This window comes from Pseudonaja textilis, chromosome 2 (assembly GCF_049901715.1).
Source record: "Pseudonaja textilis isolate UNSWEBS1 chromosome 2, rPseTex1.2, whole genome shotgun sequence".
In the NCBI taxonomy this organism is placed as follows: domain Eukaryota; kingdom Metazoa; phylum Chordata; class Lepidosauria; order Squamata; family Elapidae; genus Pseudonaja; species Pseudonaja textilis.
Window position 1 is genome coordinate 22264 of NC_141991.1, and position 24892 is coordinate 47155.

The 24892-nt window shown below is 50.7% G+C and overlaps 1 protein-coding gene across 1 annotated transcript; it reads left to right on the top strand.

Moving 5' to 3' along the window:
* Positions 1–77: 77 nt before the first annotated feature.
* VPS52 (VPS52 subunit of GARP complex) lies at positions 78–23159 on the top strand. The gene is made up of 20 exons (XM_087923238.1): positions 78–206; positions 6453–6534; positions 7277–7329; positions 7425–7500; positions 7638–7705; positions 11062–11237; positions 11361–11511; positions 12866–12966; positions 13212–13344; positions 13477–13534; positions 13733–13866; positions 14887–15042; positions 17060–17178; positions 18719–18842; positions 19177–19272; positions 21376–21483; positions 21577–21642; positions 21968–22079; positions 22719–22837; positions 22943–23159. Exons 1-20 carry the CDS (start codon positions 120–122, stop codon positions 23087–23089), a joined length of 2166 nt encoding a protein of 721 aa, XP_087779364.1. The 5' UTR covers positions 78–119; the 3' UTR covers positions 23090–23159.
* The last annotated feature ends 1733 nt before the right edge of the window (positions 23160–24892 follow it).

The following is a 24892-nucleotide window of genomic DNA, read 5'->3' on the forward strand; positions in this document are numbered from 1 at the left end:
GGATAACTTAAAACGTCGCCGCGAGGTTTCCTGGGAGCCGGAGGCTCTTTCGCCCAGGTTTTAGCGGGGGACCGGAAGTGCCCTTCCGCAACCCCGGAAGTGGTCCAGCTGGTGCGGCGATGGCGTCCGCGGTGGGTTCCGAGCCGGAGGAGATGCGGCGCCGCCCGGAGGGACAGCTCGGCCTGGGGGACCCGGAGGAGGAGGAGGTGGGCGGCGCTCGGTCTCCTTCTCTCCCGAGGCCTCGCTTCGAGGCTGGCCGTGTTCCCGGCCACGCCCCCTTTGACCCCCCAACCAGCCTTCTTACCTGGCGCCTGCGACCTTCGGGGTCCCGGAGGCGACCCACGGTGGCGTCTCGGCCTGCCTGCGGGACGGGCGGAGATGCCGCTCCCGTGCAAGGCTGCCTCCGCCGCTTCGGGCCTTCCTGAGGCGCCCCACCTTCTTCTGGGTCAGGGCTCTCCAACCTTGGTCCCTTTAAGACTTGTGGACTTCAACTCCCAGAATTCCTCAGCCAGCAAAGCTGACTGAGGAATTCTGGGAGTTGAAGTCCACAAGTCTTAAAGGGACCAAGGTTGGAGAGCTTTGTTGGGGGGGGGCTCCAAAACGGGGGAGGGAGGCCTGAGCCAGGCGTTCCCAGAATGCCCCTCTGCAGGGAGCCCGGCCTGCGCAGGGCAGCTGCCCCTGTGCCCCAGCCGCCTGCCAGGGGAGCCCTATAAGCTGAAGGGGCTGCAGGGGGGGAGTCTTTGGGGGCTCACCTGGGAGACCTGCCGTGTTTGGGGTCTGCAGGTAGGATGTGGGGGGCTTGTCCCGATGGGGGAGACACCCCCCCATCTCTCTCACACACCTACACCCGCACTACTGCCTGGCCATGGGTCCTTTGACTCCTGCCTATGGCAATTCTAGGGCTCGAACAGCGTGGCAACGTAGTAGAATATGCTTAGGGTATATATAGAATAGGATAGAGAATAGAATAAAGAATATAGAATAGATTAGAAGAGAATTGAAAATAGAATAGAGTCGAATAACAATAGAAATAGAACAGAACAGAAAAACTGAATACTTGATTGGCCAAGCGTCATTGGACACACAAGGAACTTGTCTTGGTGCAAATACTCTCAGTGTGCATAAAAGAAAAGATACATTCGTCACGAATCATAAGGTACAATACTTAGTGATAGTCATAGGGTACAAATAAGCAATCAGATAGATGGATGGATGGATGGATAGGATAGGATAGGATAGGATAGGATAGGATAGGAAGGAAAGAAGGAAGGAAGGAAAAGAGAAAGAAAGGAAGGAAAGGAAGGAAGGAAAAAGAAAGAAAAGAAAGAAAGAAAGAAAGAAAGAAAGAAAGAAAGAAAGAAAGAAAGAAAGAAAGAAAAAGAAATATATAATTCTTTATTGGCCAAGTGTTATTGGACATGAAGGGATTTGTCTTGGTGCAAATACTCTCAGTGTGCATAAAAGAAAAGATAACTTCGTCAAGAATCATAAGGTACAAAATGATAGTCATAGGGTACAAATAAGCAATCAAATCAGATAGATAAGATAAGAAAGAAAGAAAGAATATAATTCTTTGTTGGCCAAGTGTCATTGGACTCACAATGAATTTGTCTTGGTGCAAATGCTCTCAGTGTACATAAAAGAAAAAATACATTTGTCGGGAGTCCAGAATCATAAGGTACAATACTTAATGATAGTTATAGGATACAAATAAGCAATCAAATCAGGTAGGTAGGTAGGTAGGTAGGTAGATAGATAGATAGATAGATAGATAGATAGATAGATAGATAGATAGATAGATAGATAGAAAGATAGAAAGGAAAGAAAGAAAGAAAGAAAGAAAGAAAGAAAGAAAGAAAGAAAGAAAGAAAGAAAGAAAGAAAAAGAAAAAAGAAAGAAAGAAAGAAAGAAAAAGAAAGAAAGAATATAATTCTTTATTGGCCAAGTGTCATTGGACACACAAGGAATTTGTCTTGGTGCAAATGCTCTCAGTGTACATAAAAGAAATGATACATTTGCCAAGAGTCAAGAATCATAAGGTGCAACACTTAATGATAGTCATAGAGTACAATAGCCGTGAAATCATACTAGGAAACAGTCAATATAAATCGTAAGGATACAGGCAACAAAGTTACAGTCATACAGTCACAAGTGGGAGGGGATGTGTGATAAGGAGTGTTGAGAAGTAATAGTAGTGTACACTTTGTAAATAGTTGAACAGTGTTGAGGGAAATATTTGTTTAGCAGAGTGATGGCTTTCAGGGGAAAAACTGTCCTTGTGTCTAGTTGTTCTGGTGTGCAGTGCTCTATAGCGTCATTTTGAGGGAAGGAGTTGAAACAGTTTATGTCCAGGATGTGAGGGGTCTGTAGATATTTTCACAGCCCTCTTTTTGACTCCTGCAGTATATACAGGTCCTCCATGGAAGGCAGGTTGGTAGCCATTATTTTATCTTGGTTTCATCCCAGTTTAATGCTTTACCTCGTGTGTTGCCTTGCCAACGTGGTTTAATATGCGCGCCTTGTTGAAACCTACAATTGGGCTTGGACGTATGCAGGCCGTCCTTGAACTTACGACCACAACGGAATTCAAGATTTCTGTAGTTGGCCGAGACCTTAAGTGAGTTTTGCCCCATTTTACAACCCTTTCTGGTCCCAGTTGTTTAAGTTAATCACTGCAGTTTTTTTTTTTAATTGGTAACACAGGTGATATTAAGTGGCTTCCCCCAATGGGCTTTCTGGATTGGAGGGGATAAACCCCATCAAATAGAATCTTTGTAGTTGACGGTTGGGGTGAGTGGTTCTGGGTGCTGGCTGATGTTGGTTTTTTTGGTAGACATTTCATCCCCCGACTAGATAGATAGATAGATAGATAGATAGATAGATAGATAGATAGATAGATAGATAGAAAGAAAAAAAGAGAGAGAGAGAGAAAGAAAGAAAGAAAGAAAGAAAGAAAGAAAGGGAAAGGAAAGGAAAGGAAGGAAGGAAGGAAGGAAGGAAGGAAAAAGAAAGAAAGAAAGAAAGGAAGGAAGGAAGGGAAGGAAGGAAGGAAAGAAAGAAAGAAAGAAAGAAAGAAAGAAAGAAAGAGAAAGAAAGAAAGAAAGAAAGAAAGAAAGAAAGAAAGAAAGAAAGAAAGAAAGAATACTTTATTGGCCAAGTGTGATTGGCCACACAAGGAATTTGTCTTGGTGCAAATGCTCTCAGTGTACATAAAAGAAAAGATACAACACTTAATAATAGTCATAGGGTACCATCGACAATCAAATCATACTAGGAAACAGTCAATATAAAACATAAGGATACAAGCGACAGTTACAGTCCTACAATCACATGTGGAAGGATGGGTGATAAGGAGTGATGAGAAGATTAACAGTAATAGTAGTGCAGACTTAGTAGATAGTTGGACAGTATTGAGGGAATTATTTATTTAGCAGAGCGATGGCTTTCGGGGAAAAACTCCCCTTGTGTCCAGTTGTTCTGGTGTGCAGGGCTCTATAGCATCATTTTGAGGGAAGGAGTTGAAACAGTTTATATGTCCGGGATGCGAGCGGTCCGTAAATATTTTCACAGCCCTCTTTTTGACTCGTGCAGCATACAGGTCCTCGATGGAAGGCAGGCGGGTAGTAATTGTTTTTTTCTGCAGTCCTAATTCTCCTCTGAAGTCTGTGTCTCTCCTGTTGGGTTGCAGAACCAAACCAGACAGTTATAGAGGTACAGATGACGGACTCAATAATTCCTCTGTAGAACTGGATCAGCAGCTCCTTTTGGGCAGTTTGAGCTTCCTAAGTTGATGCAGAAAGAACGTTCTAGGGAATGTCATTGGGGCTAGGAAGAAATGGGATTTGCTCCCAGTGTATATTTACGACCAGGGGAGACATGATAGCGGTCTTCCAATATTTGAGGGGCTGCCACAGAGAAGAAGAGGGGGGTCACGCTATTTCCCAAGGCATCTGAAGGCCAGATAAGGAATAATGGATGGAAATTGAACAAGGAGAGATTCAACCTGGAAATAAGGAGGAACTTTCTGACAGTGAGAACAATCCACCCATGGAACAGAAGTTGCCTTCGGAAGTTGTGGGAGCTTCATCCCTTGAGACCTTCAAGAAGAGACTGGACTGCCATTTGTCAGAAACGGTGTAGGGTCTCCCGCTTGGGCAGGGGGTTGGACTAGATGACTGACAAGGTCCCTTCCAACTCTGATTCTCTGTATATTGGTGATTCCTTTGGTTGGGCTAAACGTCCGTGGGGATCCTCAGTCATCCTGATCATGGTTGTCCCAAAGGTGCGTTTTTTTCAAGAGGCAACTGGACTTTCAAAGGTCTGGAGACCAAAAAAACACAGGAAGAAGAACGGCTGTAGACTCTGGATCTGGCCAGTCTAGAGAAAAGAAGAATTAAGGGGGAGACATGACAGCAGTCTTCCAATGTTTGAGGGGCTGCCCCAGAGAGGAGGAAAGGTTCAACCTATTTTCCAAAACACCAGGAGAAGAAATACCGGATGGAAGCTTTATCAGGAAGAGAACCCATACGGAACTAAGGGGGAATTTCATGACAGTACGAACAGTGAACCAGTGGAACTCCTTGCCACCAGAGGGTTGTGGGGGCTCCATCGCTGGAAGAGTTTAAGAAGAGACTGGACACCAATCTTGTCAGAAATGGTTTAGGGCCGTGACGGCGAACCTATGGGACGCATGCCACAGGTGGCACGCGGAGCCGTTTGTGCCGGCGAGTGAGCCGCAGGCAAACTTAACCTCCCTGCGCATGTGCAGCGCCTCACTGCTGATTTTTCTTTTCTTTTTTTAAATAGATTTTATTGAATTTACAGTTTAAAAACACATCAACGGTACATTTACAAAATAGAAGGAAAACGGCTGGGCGGGAAAGAAAGAAAACACCCGGCCTAACACACCGGATAAGGGCCAGTTGGGGGGAAGAGAAAAGATATAGAGGTGTTGTGGCTCCGGGCTTGGATTCAGCTCCTGTGACTGATATGAGTTCAAGTGAGAAGGTCATGGCAGAAAAATATGAGCCGGCATGGCTCAGTGATTGGACTGGTAACCAGGATGAGGAGATGGACGTGACAAAGGACGACAGACCTGATGTATTAGAATTGTCAGGACCTTTGACCTCCTCTGGTTCCTTATCTGATCAACAACCGGGAATGGCTGACAGGGAAGTTTTGAGAGAGTCTTCTAGTGGAGATGAGAACTTGGAAAATTTGTGGTTAAATGTAAAAAACAGAAGACGGTTGAGAAGGCAAAATCAGCTGGAGAGCGAGTCAGTAAATTAGCACGTTGCCTCAATGAGTATAAAAGGACACAGCTGGGCTGGTACATTTTGCCAGGAACAAAGTGACTATTTGAGTGAGGACGTTACAGCAAGAAGCTCTGAGACTGGAGATTTATTGCCAGGACTGGTTTGCAGGGCAGAGTAAAGATTTATGCTGTGGATTGAGATTCCTGCCAGCCGTTATCTTGTAAGACTTCTTTCCGTTTGATTTAATTGTGAAGGCTGCTTTCTGTTTTGTTCGTTTGAATTTTGAAGGGGAGTCATAACATAGAGGGAGAGGGGGAAAGGGAAGAGGAGGGAGAATAAGGTAGAAAGTCCAATTAAAAACGAACGATATCTTTTTGTGACAGTCTGTAAGGATCATTTATCTTCGTCACATCCAATCTACTCCTCTTTTCCATTACGTTTAAGTTACTCTATATCACTTACATAATTTGTCTCTGTGTAAGCCAATTATACCATGAGTCCCAGTTGTTGTAAAATGTTGAGGACTCTTTGTTTTTTTAACGCTATCGTTAGTTTATCCATTTCAGCGCACTCACAAGTTTTCTGAAGAACCATTTGCTCTGAAGGTGTATGAGGTGATTTCCAACACTGAGCAAACGCTAATCTAGCCGCAGTTAGAATATGGATTATTACATATTTTGTCTTGGGTTTGAGGCCCCTTTCTGGCCTCCCAAAGTCTCGAGGAAGAAGGCTTCTGCAGGCTCTGCAGGCCGAAAACTAGCCCGTTTCGTCACTTCCGGTTTTTCTGGAAATACCAGCAGTGATGAAACGGGCCTAGTTTTCGGCCTACGAAGCCTGCCGAAGCCTTCCTCAAACCTTCAGGGAGTTGCCAAGGTTGGAGAGCCCAGGTCTATTCTACTCTAAAAGTTCCTTGAGGGAGGAGCGAAAGCACAGAGATCACTCTCTCCTTCTGCCCCCCCCCTGCACTACGGGGTCCATCCTTCCCTGCTGAATGGAACCGTCCCTGTCTGACCTTGTTGGCAAGCCCTCTGGAGCGGCCCCTGGGCCCTGCTCTCAGGCCTGGAGCCGTGAGGGAAGGCCTTGCTGGAAGGGTGGCAAGGCCCTTCCCATCAGGACAGGACTGCTTGACGTACCCCACCGCCTCCCCCCCCAAAACCAGGGGCTTAACAGGGTCCTTTGTTGTGTGTGTCCCCGCAGGGCCAGAGCGATGAGGCGCTGCCCCTCCACCTGGGGGAGCTGGACCTGACCTCCGAAGAGTTCATCCTGGATGAAGTGGACAGTAAGCTGGGCATACATTTTGTGTGTGTGTGTGTGTGTATGTGTGTCCTCTCACAACCCACCCCTGCAGCTTCTCTACAGCTGGGACTGTGACCGGGGGGAGGGCGGGCTGATGTTTTATCAAGGAAAACTTCTCCCCCCTCCCCAAAATGTAGAGTAAAAAGAGAGATTCCCACCCTCTTATGGCAGAGGTCTCCAACCTTGGCCAACACTTGTGGACTTCAACTCCCAGAATTCCCCCAGCTGGCACGTCCGGCTGAGGAATTCTGGAAATGGAAGCCCTCCAGTGGACTGGCTGAGGAATTCTGGGAGTTGAAGTCCACAAGTCTTAAACCGTGGCCACGGTTGGAGACCCCTGCTCCGTAATCACCTGACGGAGAGGGTGGAAAACTCAGGTGCCCAGGAGAAGCCACAAGCAGGTTGCGTCCATCGTAGCGTCTTTGTCATCACACACACACACACACACACACACACACACACACACACCCTAGGGGAAAGGCGTACAGAAAGTATCTATTCCCAGTTTTCCCAGGAAGGTTCTGCTGCTGGGAAGAGCCGTTCCCAGTCTCCCAGTAGGAGCTGCTGGGTCTCAACAGCCCCCCCGCTCCCCCCGTTTGACAAGAGGACATTCTTACTGGTGCAGCTGAGGGTGGGGGAGTGCTCTAGTCCCAAGGAAGCACCTCGGGAGCGAAGCCTGTTTGCTCCAGGCCTAATATTTCTTCCACCTCCCCTCTCTCTTTCAGTTCACATCCAAGCCAACCTGGAGGATGCCCTGGTGCAGGAGGCCCTGAAGACGGTACGGAAGGCCGGGGTGGGGAGAATGGGATGGAGGGGAGGGGGATCCCTTCACTCACTCACTCCCCCCCCCTTTTTCTCTCTCTGCCTTGGCAGGGGGTGGATCTCCGCCAGTACTCCAAGCAGGTGGAACAGGAGCTACAGCAGATCGAAAACGCCTCCATCAAGGACTGTATCCTCCGCCTGCTCGGGGGGGGGAAAGGCTGATTCCTGGGGGGGGGGGGGCTTTGTTCCCCCCCTCCTCCTAGTACCAGGAGGAACCCCCCCTCACCCCTTTTAGCCCACTGTTGTCCTTAACAGGCACCCTAGATATTAAGGAGAGCAAGAACATTGCCTCATTGCATACCCAGATCACGGCCTGCGATGCTGTGCTGGAGGTGAGCGCTGCACCTCTTCGGAGGGAGGGACTGGGCTTCCCTGGTTTGGGGAGGGAGGGAAGGACTGGGCGATTAGACCAGGGGTGTCAAAACTCAAGCTCTAAGCACCCCGCAAGCTGGACAAAGTGTTAGGGATACACCCTAGCAGAATCTGCACGGCAGGCAGTCAGGCAGGCAGGCAAAATATGTGAGATAAACGTTTTTTGGTAGCTTACACTCAGTAAAACAGATACACCGTGCTAGTTAAATAGTTTTATTCCAGTAATAGTTTTAGCATAGTCCAAACAGTCCATATATCGTTCGCTAATTCAGTCCGTCCGGGGATTATACAGTCGCAAAGTCCAGTGTCGAAAAAGAGAGGTCAGTAAACTTACAAGTATCAGTCCAATAATATATCTCCTCGCAGTAGAGATGTGAAGTCAAACCTCCTTTCTTCCTTCGACGTTCAAAAACTCGGCAGTAGGGAAAACACGCAGTTAGCAAAACATCAATCCAGCAAACCAGCAATCGTCAGGAATCGTCAGCAATCCAGCAGGTTCTCTTGCTCCCTCTTATGGCGGTTTCACAACCGCACCCAAAATTACATGCTTTACAGTTTAAAGTTTACAGTTTACACACACTTAAAACTTACTATCATAGTTTATATATATTATTTTACCCAAACTACGTTAGGTAACCTTGTTATTCCTAACCTACAGCCTGCGGGGTGCTTCGATCTGGCCTGCAGGCCCGCCCTGGAAACAGTGAAGGTGTCGACTATGCCTGTTTTAGTAGTTGCCATAAAAAAAATGGGAAGGCGGGGAAGGAAGGAAATCTGGAAGAGCCATTTGAAATTGAAAGTATATTCCAACTCTTGATCTTTCAAAGATTGTAACTCCAATACCAGAGCTTTTGCCTGAAAGTACATTCCACACTTAACTTTACAAAGATTGTAACTAAGCTACCGAATCTTCTGCCGGGGAAAATCCTTAGTTGGAGAATGTGATTGATGACACACCCAGCCCATGAAGGTTCTTGGTTGGGGAATCTGGTTTATGAGACACCCAGGGAGGAGGAGGGGGAGAAACAGGGTCACAGGGGACTGTGAATGAGGTAGGCCAGAGTTGGCTCCATACAGGGCAGAGCCAGTATGTCTCCTCTTTAACAAATCCTTCAAAGTTGGTTGAAGTTTGGCTCAAGTATCATGATTTAATTAGAGTGATTGCTGGAATCCTGGCAGAAGGACCAGCCTGCGATGTCTGACGACCCAAAGGGGCGTGGCACAAAAGCCAAAAGTCACAAAAAGTAGGTAGTGTCCTTTTAATTCCTCCAACTTGGCCTCCAATGTCCAGTTATCATCGGCTGGAGAAAAAAAAACTCTCCCAAGAACAGTTTTTAAAGGGAAGAAATTCCTTCCGAACTCAAATTATGTCTAAATGATAAATAAAAAGCAACACGATCCACGCTTCAGCAATTAATGAGACGAGGCAGGATAAGGAATTGCAGACTTTTAAAAGATAACGAAACACACCCCGTTGGGAGGACGCCAGAACCCAAATAAGACTTGACAAACCAAAATAATGCACGCTTTGCTTCCAGCAAGGTGCTGTCCGCAAACACTCACTTTATCCTGTTTTCCCAATTGCAGCTAATCAAGGGGATTAGGGCCTTTTCCTCCCCCGTAAGCCATGTTGCTCCCTTCTCCGTTCCTCCCTGCATGCCCTGGGATGAAGAGGGAGTGGGCCTGGGTCTTCCTCTGAATGTCCAGCCAGACGTGCCCTTCCTCAGTTTCCTCCCCAGCCACTACAGCCAAACTCCCACCCCTTGTCAGCTGCTCAGCCTCCAACAGGGGCATGACACGGTGCCTCTGCCAGCGAAAAGTCCTGGCGGGCCACACGCAGTGGCCCTGAGATCCATTTTTTCCTGGCAGAGGGCTTCAGGAGGCTAGCATGGCTGAAAACGGAGCCTCGATGTGTGACATTGAGTTGGTCATGCCTACCCTGGCCACGCCCACCCCGAGGTGAAACACAACCCTGATCTGGTCCTCAATGACATCGAATTTGACACCCCTGCATTAGAGGGTCAGTGCACTAACCCAAGGCTCCCCCCAAAGTCCCCGGCTGCAGTTATATCAGGTCAAGGTGGCTTGACTCCCAGGTGCCCTTCACACAGGACACCAACCCTATTTAGCCAATAAAGGAGAGAGGGAGGGAGGGAGGGAGTGGGAAAAAGAAAGAGAAGAGGGAAGGAATAGAGTAGAATAGAATTCTTTATTGGCCAAGTGTCATTGGACACACAAGGAATTTGTCTTGATGCAGAAGGGATGGTTTGGAACAGCTTGATCCCAGACATTGTGGGCACTCCAACCCCGGTGGAGGATTTTAAGAAGAGATGTGGACATCCTTTTGTCTGGAATGGGATCAGGTCTCCCGCTCAAGCAGGGGGTTGGACTAGAAGACCTTGAAGGACCCTTCCAGCTCTCATATTCTGCCTGCCTGCCCTCCCTTCCTCCTTTCCTTCCTCCCTCCCTCCCCCCTTTCCCTCTCTTTTTTCCTTCCTCCCTCCTTTCCTTCCTTCCTCCCTCCCTCTTTCCTCTCTCCCTCCCTCCTTCCTTCCTCCCTCCCTCCCTCTTTCCTCCCTCCCTCCTTCTTTCCTTCCTTCCTCCTCCCTCTTTCCTCTCTCACTCCCTCCTCCTCTCCTTCCTCCTTCCTTCTTTCCTTCCTCCCTCCCTCTTTCCTCCCTCCCTCCTTCTTTCCTTCCTTCTTTCCTTCCTCCCTCCCTCCCTCTTTCCTCTCTCCCTCTCTCCTTCTTTCCTCCCTCCTTTCCTTCCTTCCTCCCTCCCTCTGTTTTCCTCTCTCCCTCCTTCTTTCCTTCCTTCCTCCTCTTTTCCTTCCTCCCTCCCTCTTTCCTCCTTCCTTCCTTCCTTTCTTCCTCCTCACTGGAGTTTTTTTTTTTAAGAAGTCTGTCCTGCTCTGTGAACAAAGTCCCCAAGTAGCCTGGCAGGATCGGGGTTCTAAGGCCGGCATCCCCCTCTTCAGCAATGGCCCCCTTGTGGGGCTTCTCCTGGGGGGTCCTGAGGGAGCAAGGAGTGGGGGGCTTCTGGGTGGATGCCTCCTTCCCCTTTGGGGAGAAGGCAGGTAGGCCGCTGTGACCTGACGTTGGATAGCACCCTTTGTCTGAAGTGGTGTAGGGTTTCCTGCCTAAGCTGGGGGTTAAGCTGGACTAGAAGACCTCCAAGGTCCCTTCCAACTCTATGATTCTATGATCTAAAGGGGCTCCCATGTGCATATCTGGCCCCGTTCCCTGCACCCCCCCCCCAGAATGCTGGTTCTTGGAGGGCAGAGTAACGGGGATCTCTCCTTTTGTCTTCCCCGCAGCGCATGGAGGCCATGCTGAGCTCCTTCCAGTCCGACCTGAGCAGCATCAGCTGTGAGATCCAGACACTGCAGGAGCAGTCGGTCGCCATGAACATCCGGCTGCGCAACCGCCAGGCCGTCCGCGGCCGCCTCTCCCAGCTGGTGGATGAACTGATGGTGCCCAACGTCATGATCAGGTGCGGCCGGGTGGAGGAGAGGCCGGTCATCCTGGCGGGGGAGGGGGAGGTCTGGCAGAGAAGGGAGGGGGGCCGTAAGGGGAGCGGAGAGGATGCCCGGCTGACGTGCCTCCCCATCGCCAGCACCATCCTGGAGACGCCGGTGACTGACCAGGCCTTCCTGGAGCAGCTGAATGAGCTAAACAACAAGATCAACGCCGTCAAAGAGCAGGCCTTCCGCGAGACCATGGCCTGCACGGACGTGGCCGACATCCTGGACAAGCTGAAGGCCAAGGTGAGAAGCCAGGATCCTGGCCAGGGCCACGAGGGAATCTAAGGGCCAGAGCGGTGGAGCTCAGGTGCCGGATTCCCCTGCCCCCCCTCCCCCCCTTTGGTAGCACCGCAGGGCAACGGGCCCTTCGACTGTGCAAGGGTCACTCCTGCAGGATAGCAATAGCCCTTAGACTGATATCCCACTGTCGTGCCCCTGTCAGAATCTGACTCAGAGGAGGAAGCCGAACAGCTGACAGGGAGTGAAGGTGTGGCTCCATTGTGGAGGAAACTGGGGAAGGGCAAAGGTTGGCTGGGCAGAGCGGGGAAGAGGTAGAAAAAGGGAGAGGGAATTCGGAGGAAGACTCCGGCCCACCTCCTCTTCATTCGAGGGCAAGCAGGCAGGAATGGAGAAGGGAGCAAAATGGGTCGCATGGCTTACGGGGGAGGCAAGGGCCCTGATTCCCTCCATTAGCTGCAGCTGGGAAGACAGTGTATAAAAAAGGGAAACTGCACGCAGCAAGCTGTTAGGAGCCAACGTGACTTTATTCTGTGCTGTCGTGGCTTATCTGTGTTCCTGGTGGAAAAAAAAATCCCGCATGTCTTCCCCAAAGAGGATTTTTCCCAGAGGCAACCAGACTTGGTTTTTTTCTGTTGAAGACGTTTCGCTTCTCATCCCAAGAAGCTTCTTCCACTCCGACCGGATGGTGGGGAATGGAAGGATTGATACTCCTTGCAGACTGCTTGGTCTTTTGCATCCTTTTAGAGAGTCGTTGAGACCACTTGGAGGTGACCCGGAGGACACAGAGAAACCTCCAAGTGGCCTCAACGACCCTCTAAAAAGGACGCAAATGACCAGCTGTCTGCAAGGAGTTATCAATCCTTCCATTCCCCACCATCCGGTCTGAGCTGAAGAAGCTTCTTGGATGAGGAGTGAAATATCTTCAGAAAAAAACAACAACAATGTCCAATTGCCTCCTGAAAAAGCTCCTTGGAGTAACTATGATCTGGAGGACTAAGAATCTCCGTAGATTCTGCATGTCTGAATGCCCTTCCTCTACCCTTCCTCTATCTTTGTGAGAACCAGGGAGGGTTACGTCTGAAGGGCTTTCTCAGGTTACTTTTCTCGCCCAGACTCAGGTTTCCTTTACCTGTTGTCTCAGTTTTGACTCTTCCTTCCACCCCTCAAGGTTGCCCCATCCTCCCCTTAGAGCAGGGGGTCCCACCGATGTGTTCATGCATCACTTTTCCGGCCTTGGCTGCAAAGCTCTGGCTGCAGCATTGCCAGAGGAGTTGGCAGGTGGGGGCAGACTTGGGGGCCCCTGGTGCCCAGGCTTGGGCTAGAAGTGCCACGTGGTTGGTTCTCCTTCCTCCCCCAGGCGGTGGCCAAGATCCGAGAGTTCATCCTGCAGAAAGTCGTCTCCTTCCGCAAACCCATGACCAACTACCAGATCCCCCAGAATGCCCTGCTCAAGTACAGGTAGGAGGTGCGGCCAGGCGGCTGCGAGGTCTCCCGGCATGTCCCAGGGCTCCTGGGGAGCAGCCTGAAGGGTCTCCCGTAATGCTTTGCGCGTGATCCCAACCCACTCCGTTGGGGGACCAAGGAGCCCCGGGCAGACGTTCGTGCTAGGTTTAGGGACAGCAAAATTGGGATGGCCCCCTCCCCTTTTGATGGGGTGGGGGAACAAGTGAAGTTCATCTTCTTTTTGGGGGGTGGGGTGTCAGGTTTTTCTACCAGTTCCTGCTGGGCCATGAGAGGGTCATCGCCAAGGAGGTGCGGGACGACTACGTGGACACCATGAGTAAGATCTACCTCAGCTACTTCAAGTCCTACACCAACCGCCTGATGAAGCTCCAGGTGAGCTCCCTGGGCGGCGGGGGGGCTGGTCTCCTCCTTCCCCCGCTCCGGATGCGGGGGGCCCCTCCCCCTCCAGCTCCATGGTCCGCTGTGCCAAATGTGGGCCCCGTTTTCTGTCTCCCGAACCTGCAGTACGAGGAGGTGGCTGAGAAGGATGACCTGATGGGGGTGGAAGACACCGGCAAGAAGGATATCCTTCCCGAAGGGGCTGGACCAACAAGTGAGGGAGGTTTGCGGGCCGCTTGGCTGTGTCCCCACCCCTCCCACTCCATCTGCCCCCCCCCTCCTGGTTCATGTTTGGGGTTGGGGGGAAGGGGAGGAAGGGTCCTGACCTGGGCACGGACAGCACTTATGCCACCCGGCTGCCCTTGACTCCGGCCACCTACACGCTTCTTCTCTAAGCCGTCCCTCCGCAGCCGGAACACCATCTTCACCTTGGGGAACCGGGGGAATGTGATCAGCAGCGCTGAGCTGGAAGGGCCTATCATCGTCCCCCACTCGGCGCAGAAGAGCGATGTCCGAGTAAGTCTGGCCATGCCCCGCTCCCTGGGAAAGGCGGGTTGTGGGGGGGCAGCGGCCGGAGGGCTTGGCGGGTTAAGATGGGAGTGTCAGGATTCCAGCGATCGCCCTAATGAAATCAGGAGCCTCGAGCCAAACTTCAAAACACTTCAAAGAATTTATTAGGAGCGACATACTGGCATGACCTGTATGGAGCCAACTCTGGCATATATAATTTACGGTCGCCTGTGACGCTGTTCCCCCCCCCCCAACCTGGGTGTGTCATAAATCAGATTCTCCAATTAAGCACTTCACAGCCTGGGTGTGTCGTCAATCACGTTCTCCAATTAAGGAATTTCCCTCCGGTAACTTAAGCTACAATCTTTTTGAGTTAAGGTTGGAATGTGCTCCTGAATTCATTTGCCATATGCTCCTCCAGGTTCCCGCCCCCCGTCCTCTTTCTTATGGCAAGTTGGAAACAGGCACGGAAATGTTTTACCGGGAGGCTCCTAGGAGAGCCCAAAGCATTTGCTAAGTGTGCCCCCCCCCTTGCTCCCCGCCCCCCGGTCAGTGACAGTGGCTCACTTCCCAGAATGCAATAGGGCCGCCTTCCGGCTTTGTGGGGATGGTTCCACGCAAGGGGCGGGTGAATGCATAAGCACATGCAGCTGCCCTTGGCTTCCGCGGCCTGGTTCCTTCTACGGTTGTACGTAGAAGAATCCAGATCGGCAAGTTTTCGGCTCATAAGTCGAACCTGGCTGGGAACGAGGGTAGTTGTAATCCAAAGCGGGGGGTCTCCAACCTTGGCAACCTTTTAAGACCTGTACATTTCAACGGCCAGAATTCCCCGTGGGCCAAAGTTGGAGACCCCTGGTCCAGAGCACGGGAGCACCTGGCTGGGAGGTCCTTCCATTTGGGGTTTGCTTGGTTTTTGTGGGGGAGGGAGGTGGTGGGAGCCGGGGAGGGTTAGTGGGGGGAGGGTCCTGAAGACCCTGCCCCTTTGGCCCTGACAGTGTTGCCTTCCCCTCCCCTTCCCCTGCACAGTATCCCTTTGAGTCTCTCTTCCGGAGCCAGCACTATGCCCTGCTGGACAACAGCTGCCGCGAGTACCTCTTCCTCTGCGACTTCTTCCTGGTGGCCGGCAGCCCCGCCCTGGACCTCTTCAACGCCGTCATGGGCAAGACCCTCGCCATGTTCCTCGTGAGCATCTGCGGCTGCGGCGGGTGGGGCGGGGCGGGGGTGGGTTAGACCAGGGGGAAATCGAAGCTCTTTAATAAAATTTAACGAGCGGGAGGAGTGGGCACAGGATAGCAGGATTCCGGTATTTGAGGGGCTGCCCCAAAGAGGAAAGGGGTCCACCTATTTTCCGTGCACCTGAAGGCGGGATGTGAAGCAATGGGTGGGAACTAACCAAGGAGAGAAACAACGTGGAACTAAGGAGAAACTTCCTAGCAGAGAGGACAATTAAACCAGTGGAACTGCTTGCCACCGGAAGTTGTGGCTGCTCCGTCCCTGGAGGTTTTTAAGAAGAGATTGGACGGTCATTGGTCTGGAATGGTATCGGGTCTCCCGGTTGAGCAGGGGGTTAGACTGGAACTGTGACGACGAACCTACAGCACGCATGCCGGAAGTGGCACACTGAGCCATCTCTGCGGGCAAGCAAGCTGTCGCCGCAGCTCAGTATCACTTTCCATGTGCGCACATGCCTCCCACCAGTCAGCTGGGTTTTCGGGTATCTGCATGAGGGGCAGGATGCACGTGGGAGACGCGTACACGGGGGGGCACGCAGGGGAGCACGGTGGGGTTGCGCGTGCATTGCATTATGGGCAACGGTGGGATTCAAATACGTGAACAACCGGTTCTTTTCGCTAATGATTTCTTTTAACAACCAGTTCACCAAACTGCTCAGAAAGTTAACAACTGGTTCACCTGAACCAGTGCGAACCGGCTAAATCCCATTGACAGCTGAATTTTAAAGCTGACTGTAAATGTTAAGGCATCCAGAAAGTATCCATGATATCAATTACTCCAAGACATTTTTTTCTCCCAATTGATTTATTTAGAAACAGATCTGGTATGTCTAAGGCAATTTCCCAAAGTGAAATTATTTTTTTTAAAAAAAAATTTTTTTATTGATTTTAACAACAAACAAAACCACATAAACTATACAACATAACACATAAAAACATCATCCTCCTTCATAAATTTACAAACAGAGTATCGGTTGGTTTACCACTTTTTTTTGTGCATCCGTTTCCTAGATGCCATTATAGTTATATTACATAATAACTCATATTATCAATCAACAATTGTATAACCTAGTATCATTACTGAAAATCATTTAACTATAATTTTGTTAATCCATACTTTAACAAGACAACTATAATTTACTTAATTTATTTTACAACAAATCATAAGATCATACCAAATCTATCTTAATAAAGTTTTATAAAAATAATATCAAAGAAAAAAAAGTATATATTCATTATATCCTAAATTTCTAAATATTCTATTATTATGTTTTATTATCTAACCATTGATAAAAAAAAGATCCCAAACTTCATAAAATTGTTTATCTTCTTGTTCTCTAATTTCAAATTATTTTGGGGCGTTACACAGAATCCACCTTCTCTCCTCCCACTTCGACACTTCACAAATCACGAGAACCAATGAACTGCAACTGGAATTTCTTAATAGAACATACAGAATAACCTTGAATTTTTCAACTCCTCCAACCCCCTTCCAATAAAATGTGGCAGCTAAATTTTTAAGCTGACAGGTGTCCCCCCTTAAAAACTCCTCCTCCTCAAAAGAAAAATAAATCCAGATAGAGGGGTTAACACATTGTCCCCCTTTTCCCCTTCCACGATTATGGGTGCAGGCACGCATGTGCAACCGTACACCTTTGGCGCGCGATGACAAAAAGGTTAGCCGTCACTGGACTAGAAGACCCCCGAGGTCCCTTCCTACTCTTATTATTTTCTTAGACTTCTCATTTTTTGTTGACGCGGAGCTCAAAAAGAATCGAAATTTCAGGCATGAGCTGGAGACACCCCTTATCCACCTCTTTCCAGATCTTCCAGCCATGGGATCTTAACGCCTGGCCCCAGAAGTCATAGAACGCTTTGGGAGGGGTGGGGTCCGAGAGACGAGGGAGGGTCCTTCCCATGTATCTCATCTCTCATCCCCCTCCCCTTTCCTCCCTCCCTCCCCGCAGAAGCACATGGATGCCTACGTGAGTGACTGCTACGACAGCATTGCCGTCTTCCTCTGCATCCACATCGTCCTTCGCTTCAAGGCTCTCGTGGCCAAGCGCAACGTCCCGGCTATCGACAAGTGAGCCCCCTTTTGCTCCCCCCCACCCCTCTCCCCATCTGTCCCTCCCTCTTGGCCAACTGGGTCAGTTGGGGGAGGTCTTCTGTCTGGGTGACACTCCCCCGTCTGCAGTGGTGGGATTTGTCAGCCTTCGAAGACTCCTTTCTTTTGCTATCTTTTTTGGCTGTCGTAGTAAACGGGGGGGTGGGGTGAATCAATTGGGCTTTGTCGGGTGGGAAGCGTGCTGGAGGCTTTAGAGAATGAACTGGAAAACCTGGAGAAAACTTTCTTGTTTTCTTGCTTACTTGCTTACTGCGCAGCCGCAGCATCCTCTCTTACCAGGCCAAGTTCAACGTCCAGATGTCTGCATCGCCACCTGAAGAGGCCCCACAGGACATGAGGCACATCTTCGATATTGGATGGGCCGCTTGAACTAGGGTGGGCGGGAACGTTGCCACCACTTCGTATATGTGATTTCCACGTGTAAATCCTCCGGTCTAGAATCCTTTTGACGCTACCGCTTGGATTTCCAGCCAAAGCTCCTTTTCTCTCTTAACAGTGGAGTCTCGCGGTGCCTTTCTTGGATTTTGAATGGAGCCTCACCTGTGACGTTACTCAAAATCCAAGAAAAGAGACCCTTAGATTCCATTGGTACGGAGAAAAGGAACTGGGAATCCAGTGGGAGCATCGAAAGGATTCTGGATCTGGGGATTTACGCGCAAAAAAAACACACATCTAAAGCGATGGCAACGTTCCCACCCACAATAGCGAGGGACCGGATTCTAAATTTTGTACTACCGGTTCTGTGGGCGTGGCGTGGCTTGGTGGGTGTGACAGGAAGGATACTGCAAAATCCCCCTCTAACCTGCTTTCCAGCTCCGTTGTAAGCGTTGGACTTTTTTCCCCTTCAACTGAAACGAATGAACTGTGGAAAACCAGGCGTTTCAAAAGGAATCCTTTACTGAACGGGATTTTATCCCAACACTGGTCAAAGCAAGAGTCTTAAGATATCCACAGGCCTACAGTCATAGATAAAGGGTGTTAGAATCCCCTCCCCTTATTCAGGTGTGGATTTAGTCGAACAAAGAACCAAGATGTTAATTTCCCCCGTTCCCCTTCCCTGGGAACGTATCTTAGCAGAGTTCCCAGGATCGTCTTCCAGAGCTGGAATTTTTATAGTCCCTTCTCATCTTGTTATCTCTTCAAGAGGTGACAAGTTTCTGGACATCTGGCTCCAATCCTCCAGTTGTATATCGCATGCAAGTTATACAGAATCAATGTAGGGTTTAATATATTCAGGTTACATCAAAAAGGGTTTACTTGTACCGACTCTCCCCCCGCTGCTTCTTCCCTTGAAGAATGGCAGATACACGGATCACCTCTGCAGGGCAACCAAAGAAGACCCAGCTGATCAGCTGGGACTCGATAGGAGGCAGAGAATAGATGGGGTTGGCGGGGCCAGTCAAGAGGCGGCATTGGCTGCGTATCTGAACTCCTCAAAAATTTCCGTTACCGATCCGAACCGGCTGAATCCCACCTCTGACCCATATCCCCTTTCAAGGTACTGGGACACATTGCTGGAGCTGCTCTGGCCGCGATTTGAGTACATCCTGGAGCTGAATATCCATAGCATCCAGAGCACGGACCCCCAGAAGCTGGGCTTCCTGGACACGCGGCCCCACTACGTACGTGCGCGCGCGGGGGAGTGGCGCTCCCTGTCGGGAAGGGAGGGGTGGGCACCTACCACCCCACCCCGCTCAGAGGGGAGGGCAGAATGTGAAGGCTGGAAAGGCGCGGTTGGGCTTATGGCCAAACGGCTCCCCACAGTTGCTGGAGATGCGCCAGGAGGGGCTGGCAGTGGATTGGACCATAGCCGGGAGGATTCTGGGAGGGATGGCCAGGACGCTCGCCTGCCTGTGGTCCAGCCAGGAAGGAGCAGGTTTCATAGGGCTGGGTCTGGAGAGGCCGGAGACCCCTCATCCTGCTTCTCTGCTCCCCTGACCCCCCATCCACCCACAGATCACCCGGCGCTACGCAGAGTTCTCCTCGGCCATCGTCAGCATCAACCAGACCTTCCCCCACGAGAGGACTTTGGCCCTGTTGGGGCAGCTTCAGGTGGGCTTTTATCTCTTGTAGGGCAGGAGAGATCTTCCTTGCAAGCGGGGAGCTGCTGAAGACCCAGAGAATGTGGGGAGGGGGGCTTCCCCTCCCCAGATAGGTGCCTCAAGGGGACCTTTCATCCCCCCCGGCTGTTTGCATGGGGCATCGCCCACGGTGCAACAAACGTTTGTTGAACTGTCTTGTTTCCTGGTTCTCTACAGCAGGGTCGCCAACCTTTTGGACCTCAGGGACCACCAAACTCATAATTTTAGATCCCAGGGACCACTAACCGGTTCTGTGGGCAGGGCCTAATTTGTTGGGTGTGGCTTGGTGGTCCTGGGACTGGCTGGGCATGGCTTGTATGTAAATATTATAAATATGTATATAAACATTGAATTTTTTTATTTAAAAAAAGAGCAACTTTTTACCCAAAATCAGGCAAAGCGGGCAGGCAGATTTGAGTTGCTCACAGAATCATTCAGAGATCAATCTATCTGCCATCGGCTAGCTCAGTCTGTCACATAAAATTTGCTTGCAAGCAAACTCACTAAATTTGCTAGCAAGTGAACTCACAAAGTTAACTCACACCGTGTATGTAAATATTGAATTTTTATATATATATATATATAAGAGCAACTTATACCCAAAATCAGGCAAAGCAGGCAGGCAGATTGAGTTGCTCCAGAATCACAGATTCATTCAGAGATCTATCTATCTGCCATCGGCTAGCTCAGTCTGTCCCATAAAATTTGCTTGCAAGCAAACTCACAAAATTAACTCACAACACACCATGTATGTAAATATTGATTTTCTTTTATATAAAAATAGAGCAACTTTTACCCCAAAGCAGGCAAGCAGATTGAGTTGCTCCCAGATTCATTCAGTGATCTATCTATCTGCCATCGGCTAGCTCAGTCTGTCACATAAAATTTGCTTGCAAGCAAACTCACAAAATTAACTCACAACACGCCATGTATGTAAATATTGATTTTTTTTTTTATAAAAATCGAGCAACTTTTACCCCAAAGCAGGCAAGCAGATTGAGTTGCTCACAGAATCATTAATGAACTATCTGCCATCAGCTAGCTCAGTCTGTCCCATAAAATTTGCTTGCAAGCAAACTCACAAAATTAACTCACAACACGCCATGTATGTAAATATTGATTATTTTTTTTATAAAAATCGAGCAACTTTTACCCCAAAGCAGGCAAGCAGATTGAGTTGCTCCCAGATTCATTCAGTGATCTATCTATCTGCCATCGGCTAGCTCAGTCTGTCACATAAAATTTGCTTGCAAGCAAACTCACAAAATTAACTCACAACACGCCATGTATGTAAATATTGATTTTTTTTATAAAAATCGAGCAACTTTTACCCCAAAGCAGGCAAGCAGATTGAGTTGCTCACAGAATCATTAAGTGAACTATCTATCTGCCATCAGCTAGCTCAGTCTGTCCCATAAAATTTGCTTGCCGTGAGTCTGCACTGAATAATAGAAGCTTCAGTCCTAAGCTGTGCTTAAAAGCAGAGCCGAAGATCTAAAGACTAGCTAGAAAGCAAGAAATCCAACCATTTCCTGCTTCCTAGCTAATCTAAATCTCCCAGCACAGGTCCAAAAAATAGCAATTTAGCAGGCAAGTTTGCCGGGTAAGGAGTGAGTGGGCGGGGAGGGTTCCTGCATGGCCATGTGGGCGGCACAGCCTTGTTTCTGCGCAGCCTGGATTAATTGCTTTTGGGGGTGGTCTCTGGGGGTGAGATTTCTCTGCAGCCCACCAAAATTTTCTCACTGCCCACCAGTGGGGCGTAGCCCACTGATTGATGACCGTTGCTCTGCATGCCAGATGCGGCCAGGGATTGAAGTGGAGGAGGGGTCTCTGGGAGGGGGAGGTCGAGGGGCTGGGCAGATATTCCCCCGCATCCTGCCTCTCCTTGGCCCATCTTGCTAACCGCTGGCCTCAGCCTGGCCTTTGAGGGCAGGGTAGTCTCTTGCACCTCCTAGAAGTGCATGTGGGGGGGGGGGTCTTGCATCTCCTAATATTGGTGTGGCCTGGGCTGGAGATTGGGGCTGGGCCTTCCTCTGATGCGGCCTGCTTCTCTCCCCACACACCATCCCGCCAGACCGAAGTGGAGAACTTTGTCCTGCGTGTGGCGGCCGAATTCTCCTCCCGCACCGAGCAGCTCATCTTCCTCATCAACAACTACGACATGATGCTCGGCGTCCTGATGGTAGGCGGGTGACCGGCGAGAGGAGGGAGGGAGAGAAAGACAAAATCTCACATGCACACACGCATCCAACTTTCTCCCCCTTGGCTTCCCCAGGAGCGAGCGGTGGAGGAGAGCAAAGAAGTGGAAGGATTCCAACAGCTGCTGAATGCCCGGACACAGGTGCGTCAGGGTGGCGGGGTGTTGCAGCTTCCATTTTCAGGCCCTCCCCCACCCCACTCCAAGAAACTGGGTGGTAGGGGGGTGCCTGCAGCCACATTTGGGAGGTGAGAGTCCTGCCTTTCCCTCCCTTGGGGTAACGGGGGAGAGGTGTCTGTGGTAGACCCCAGGCGCTGATGTGGAGCTGGCTCAGGCGCACGACTGACGCATCCTCCCTGTGTAGAACCAGTTGATGTGCTCAACAGGTAGAATGGAGGGGTGACCCCACGCCCACAGATGGGGATGGGCCTCAGCTGAACCCATCCTCCCCCTCTTCCTTCCCTGGCAGGAGTTCATTGAAGAGCTCCTGGCCCCGGGGTTCGGGGGCATGATCGCCTTCGTGAAGGAGGTAGAGGGGCTGGCTGAGCGGGGCCAGCTGGAGCGCCTGCGAGGAGAGGAAGGTGAGTGGGGCACGGACTCTGGGGGGGGGGGGAGCAGGAGGAGGGGCTCTTGGTGCCGCTCACTGTTAGGGATACACCCTAGCAGAATCTGCACGGCAGTCAGGCAGTCAGGCAAAAATATGTGAGCTAAACGTTTTTTGTAGCTTACACTCAGTAAAACAGATACACCATGCTAGTTAAGTAGTTTTATTCCAGCAAGAGTTATAGCATAGTCAAAAACAGTCCATATATCGTTCACTAGTTCAGTCCGTCCGGGATTATTCAGTTGCAAAGTCCAGTGTCGAAAAGAGAGGTCAGTAAACTTACAAATATCAGTCCAGTAATATATCTCCTCGCAGGAGAGATATGAAGAAGTCAAACCTCCTTTCTTCCTTCGACGTTCAAAAACTCAGCAGCAGGGAACACGCAGTTAGCAAAACATCAATCCATCAAACCAGCAATCGTCAGGAATCGTCAGCAGGTTCTCTTGCTCCCTCTTATGGCGGTTTCACAACCGCACCCAAAATTACATGCTTTGCAGTTTAAAGTGACACACACTTAAACTTACTATCATAGTTTATATATATTATTTTACCCAAACTACGTTAGATAACCTTGTTATTCCTAACACTCACTCTCCCTCCCTCCTTGATCCCGCAGCCCGGGTGACGCAGCTGGTGCGTGGCTTTGCCGCCACCTGGAAGGCCTCAGTGGAGACTCTCAGCCAGGACGTGATGCGCTCCTTCACCAACTTCAAGAACGGGACCACCATCATCCAGGTGAAGGAGGTGGGGGCCCTGGGGGGGAGGTGGGGCCCAGGAAGGGGTGGGGTCCGGGAAGAGGCAGGCCCAAGCTCCTCCTCACTTCCCCCTCTTCGCCTGCAGGGGGCGCTGACGCAGCTGATCCAGTACTACCACCGCTTCCACAAGGTCCTCGCACTGCCCCCCCTCAAGTCGCTGCCCATCCGCTCAGAGCTGATCAACATCCACCACCTGATGGTTGAGGTGAAGAAGCACCGGCCCAACTTCTGAGGGTGGAGCCCCCATCCTCAGCCTCCCCTCCCCTTGTACAGTCCCGTGAATAAATTATCTTTTGACTCAAGCGGCCTCCCTGGAACCGAGTGGGGAGTGGGGGCAACTGGAATTGGAGGCCACTGGAATTGGAGGCCACTGGAATTGGAGGCCAGACTCACACACACACACACACACACCACACCCCCTTCCGTACCATCACCAAGGGAACAGCTTGCTGGTCGCTTCTCTTGTGCAGGAATTCTGAGTGTGTTTCACACTAGCTGGAGCAGAAGTAGACCTCGAATTGAGCCCAACGCCTCTGTTGCTAAGTGAGATGCTTGTTAAGTGAGTTTTGTCCCATTGGATGACTTTTCCTGCCACGTTTCTTAAGTGAATCACTGCCATTATTAAAATCAGTAATATGGTTGTAAACGGAATCTGATTTCCCCATTGACGATGCTTGTCAGAAGGTTACAAAAGGGGATCAGGCGACCCTGGGACACTCCAGCTGTCATAAATAAGAATCGCCCAGTGGCTGAATTTGGATTGCGTGACCATGGGGAGGCCGTAACAGTTGGAAGCGTCAAAAACAGACGTGTTCCTTGTTTCAACGGTCGCTAAATGAACTGCAGTTAAATTGAAGACTGCCTACCGTTCTCTAAAGAAGTAAACAGGTGTTTGTCCCTGTCTTTGTGCGTGAATGCAGTGACTGACAAAACTGACCCAGGTTAGCATGCTGCAGATGTGTGACATTACAATTTTTGGGTACCAGATGCAGGCAATCCTCAATGTACAATCACAATTGGGACTGGCAAATTCATTGTCAGGCCATGCTGTGAGGTATCACACACCACCATTTGCCATCTTTTCCACTGGGTTTCCTCCAGCTTCCCCACTGCGTTACCCTCCGGCTTCCCCACTGGGTTTTCCTCCGACTTCCCACTGGGTTTCCCTCCGGCTTCCCCACTGCGTTTCCCTCCGGCTTCCCCACCGGGTTTCCTCCGGCTTCCCCACTGCGTTTCCTCCGGCTTCCCCACTGCGTTTCCCTCCGGCTTCCCCACTGCGTTTCCCTCCGGCTTCCCCACTGGGTTTCTCCGGCTTCCCACTGCGTTTCCCTCCGGCTTCCCCACTGGATTTCCCTCCGGCTTCCCCACTGTGTTTCCCTCCGGCTTCCCCACTGGGTTTCCCTCCGGCTTCCCCACTGCGTTTCCCTCCGGCTTCCCCACTGGGTTTCCTCCGGCTTCCCCACTGCGTTTCCTCCGGCTTCCCCACTGGATTTCCTCCGGCTCCCCACTGGGTTTCCTCCGGCTTCCCACTGGGTTTCCCTCTGGCTTCCCTCCAGCTTCCCCACTGCATTTCCTCCAGCTTCCCCACTGCGTTTCCCTCTGGCTTTCCCACTGGGTTTCCCTCTGGCTTCCCCACTGCGTTTCCTCCGGCTTCCCACTGCGTTTCCCTCCGGCTTCCCACTGGGTTTCCCTCTGGCTTCCTCCGGCTTCCCCACTGCGTTTCCCTCCGGCTTCCCCACTGCGTTTCCCTCCGGCTTCCCCACTGGGTTTCCCTCCGGCTTCCCCACTGGGTTTCCTCCGGCTTCCCCACTGCGTTTCCCTCCGGCTTCCCCACTGGGTTTCCTCTGGCTTCCCTCCAGCTTCCCCACTGCATTTCCCTCCAGCTTCCCCACTGCGTTTCCCTCCGGCTTCCCCACTGGGTTTCCCTCTGGCTTCCCCACTGCGTTTCCCTCTGGCTTCCCCACTGCGTTTCCCTCCGGCTTCCCCACTGGGTTTCCCTCTGGCTTCCCCACTGCGTTTCCTCTGGTTTCCCCAC

Excerpts from the sequence above, each read along its gene's own strand:
- VPS52 (XM_087923238.1), top strand. The coding sequence starts at position 120 with ATGGCGTCCGCGGTGGGTTCCGAGCCGGAGGAGATGCGGCGCCGCCCG. Across the intron at positions 207-6,452 it reads GGGACCCGGAGGAGGAGGAG|GGCCAGAGCGATGAGGCGCT; the intron begins GTGGGCGGCGCT and ends GTGTCCCCGCAG. Across the intron at positions 11,512-12,865 it reads TGGACAAGCTGAAGGCCAAG|GCGGTGGCCAAGATCCGAGA; the intron begins GTGAGAAGCCAG and ends TTCCTCCCCCAG.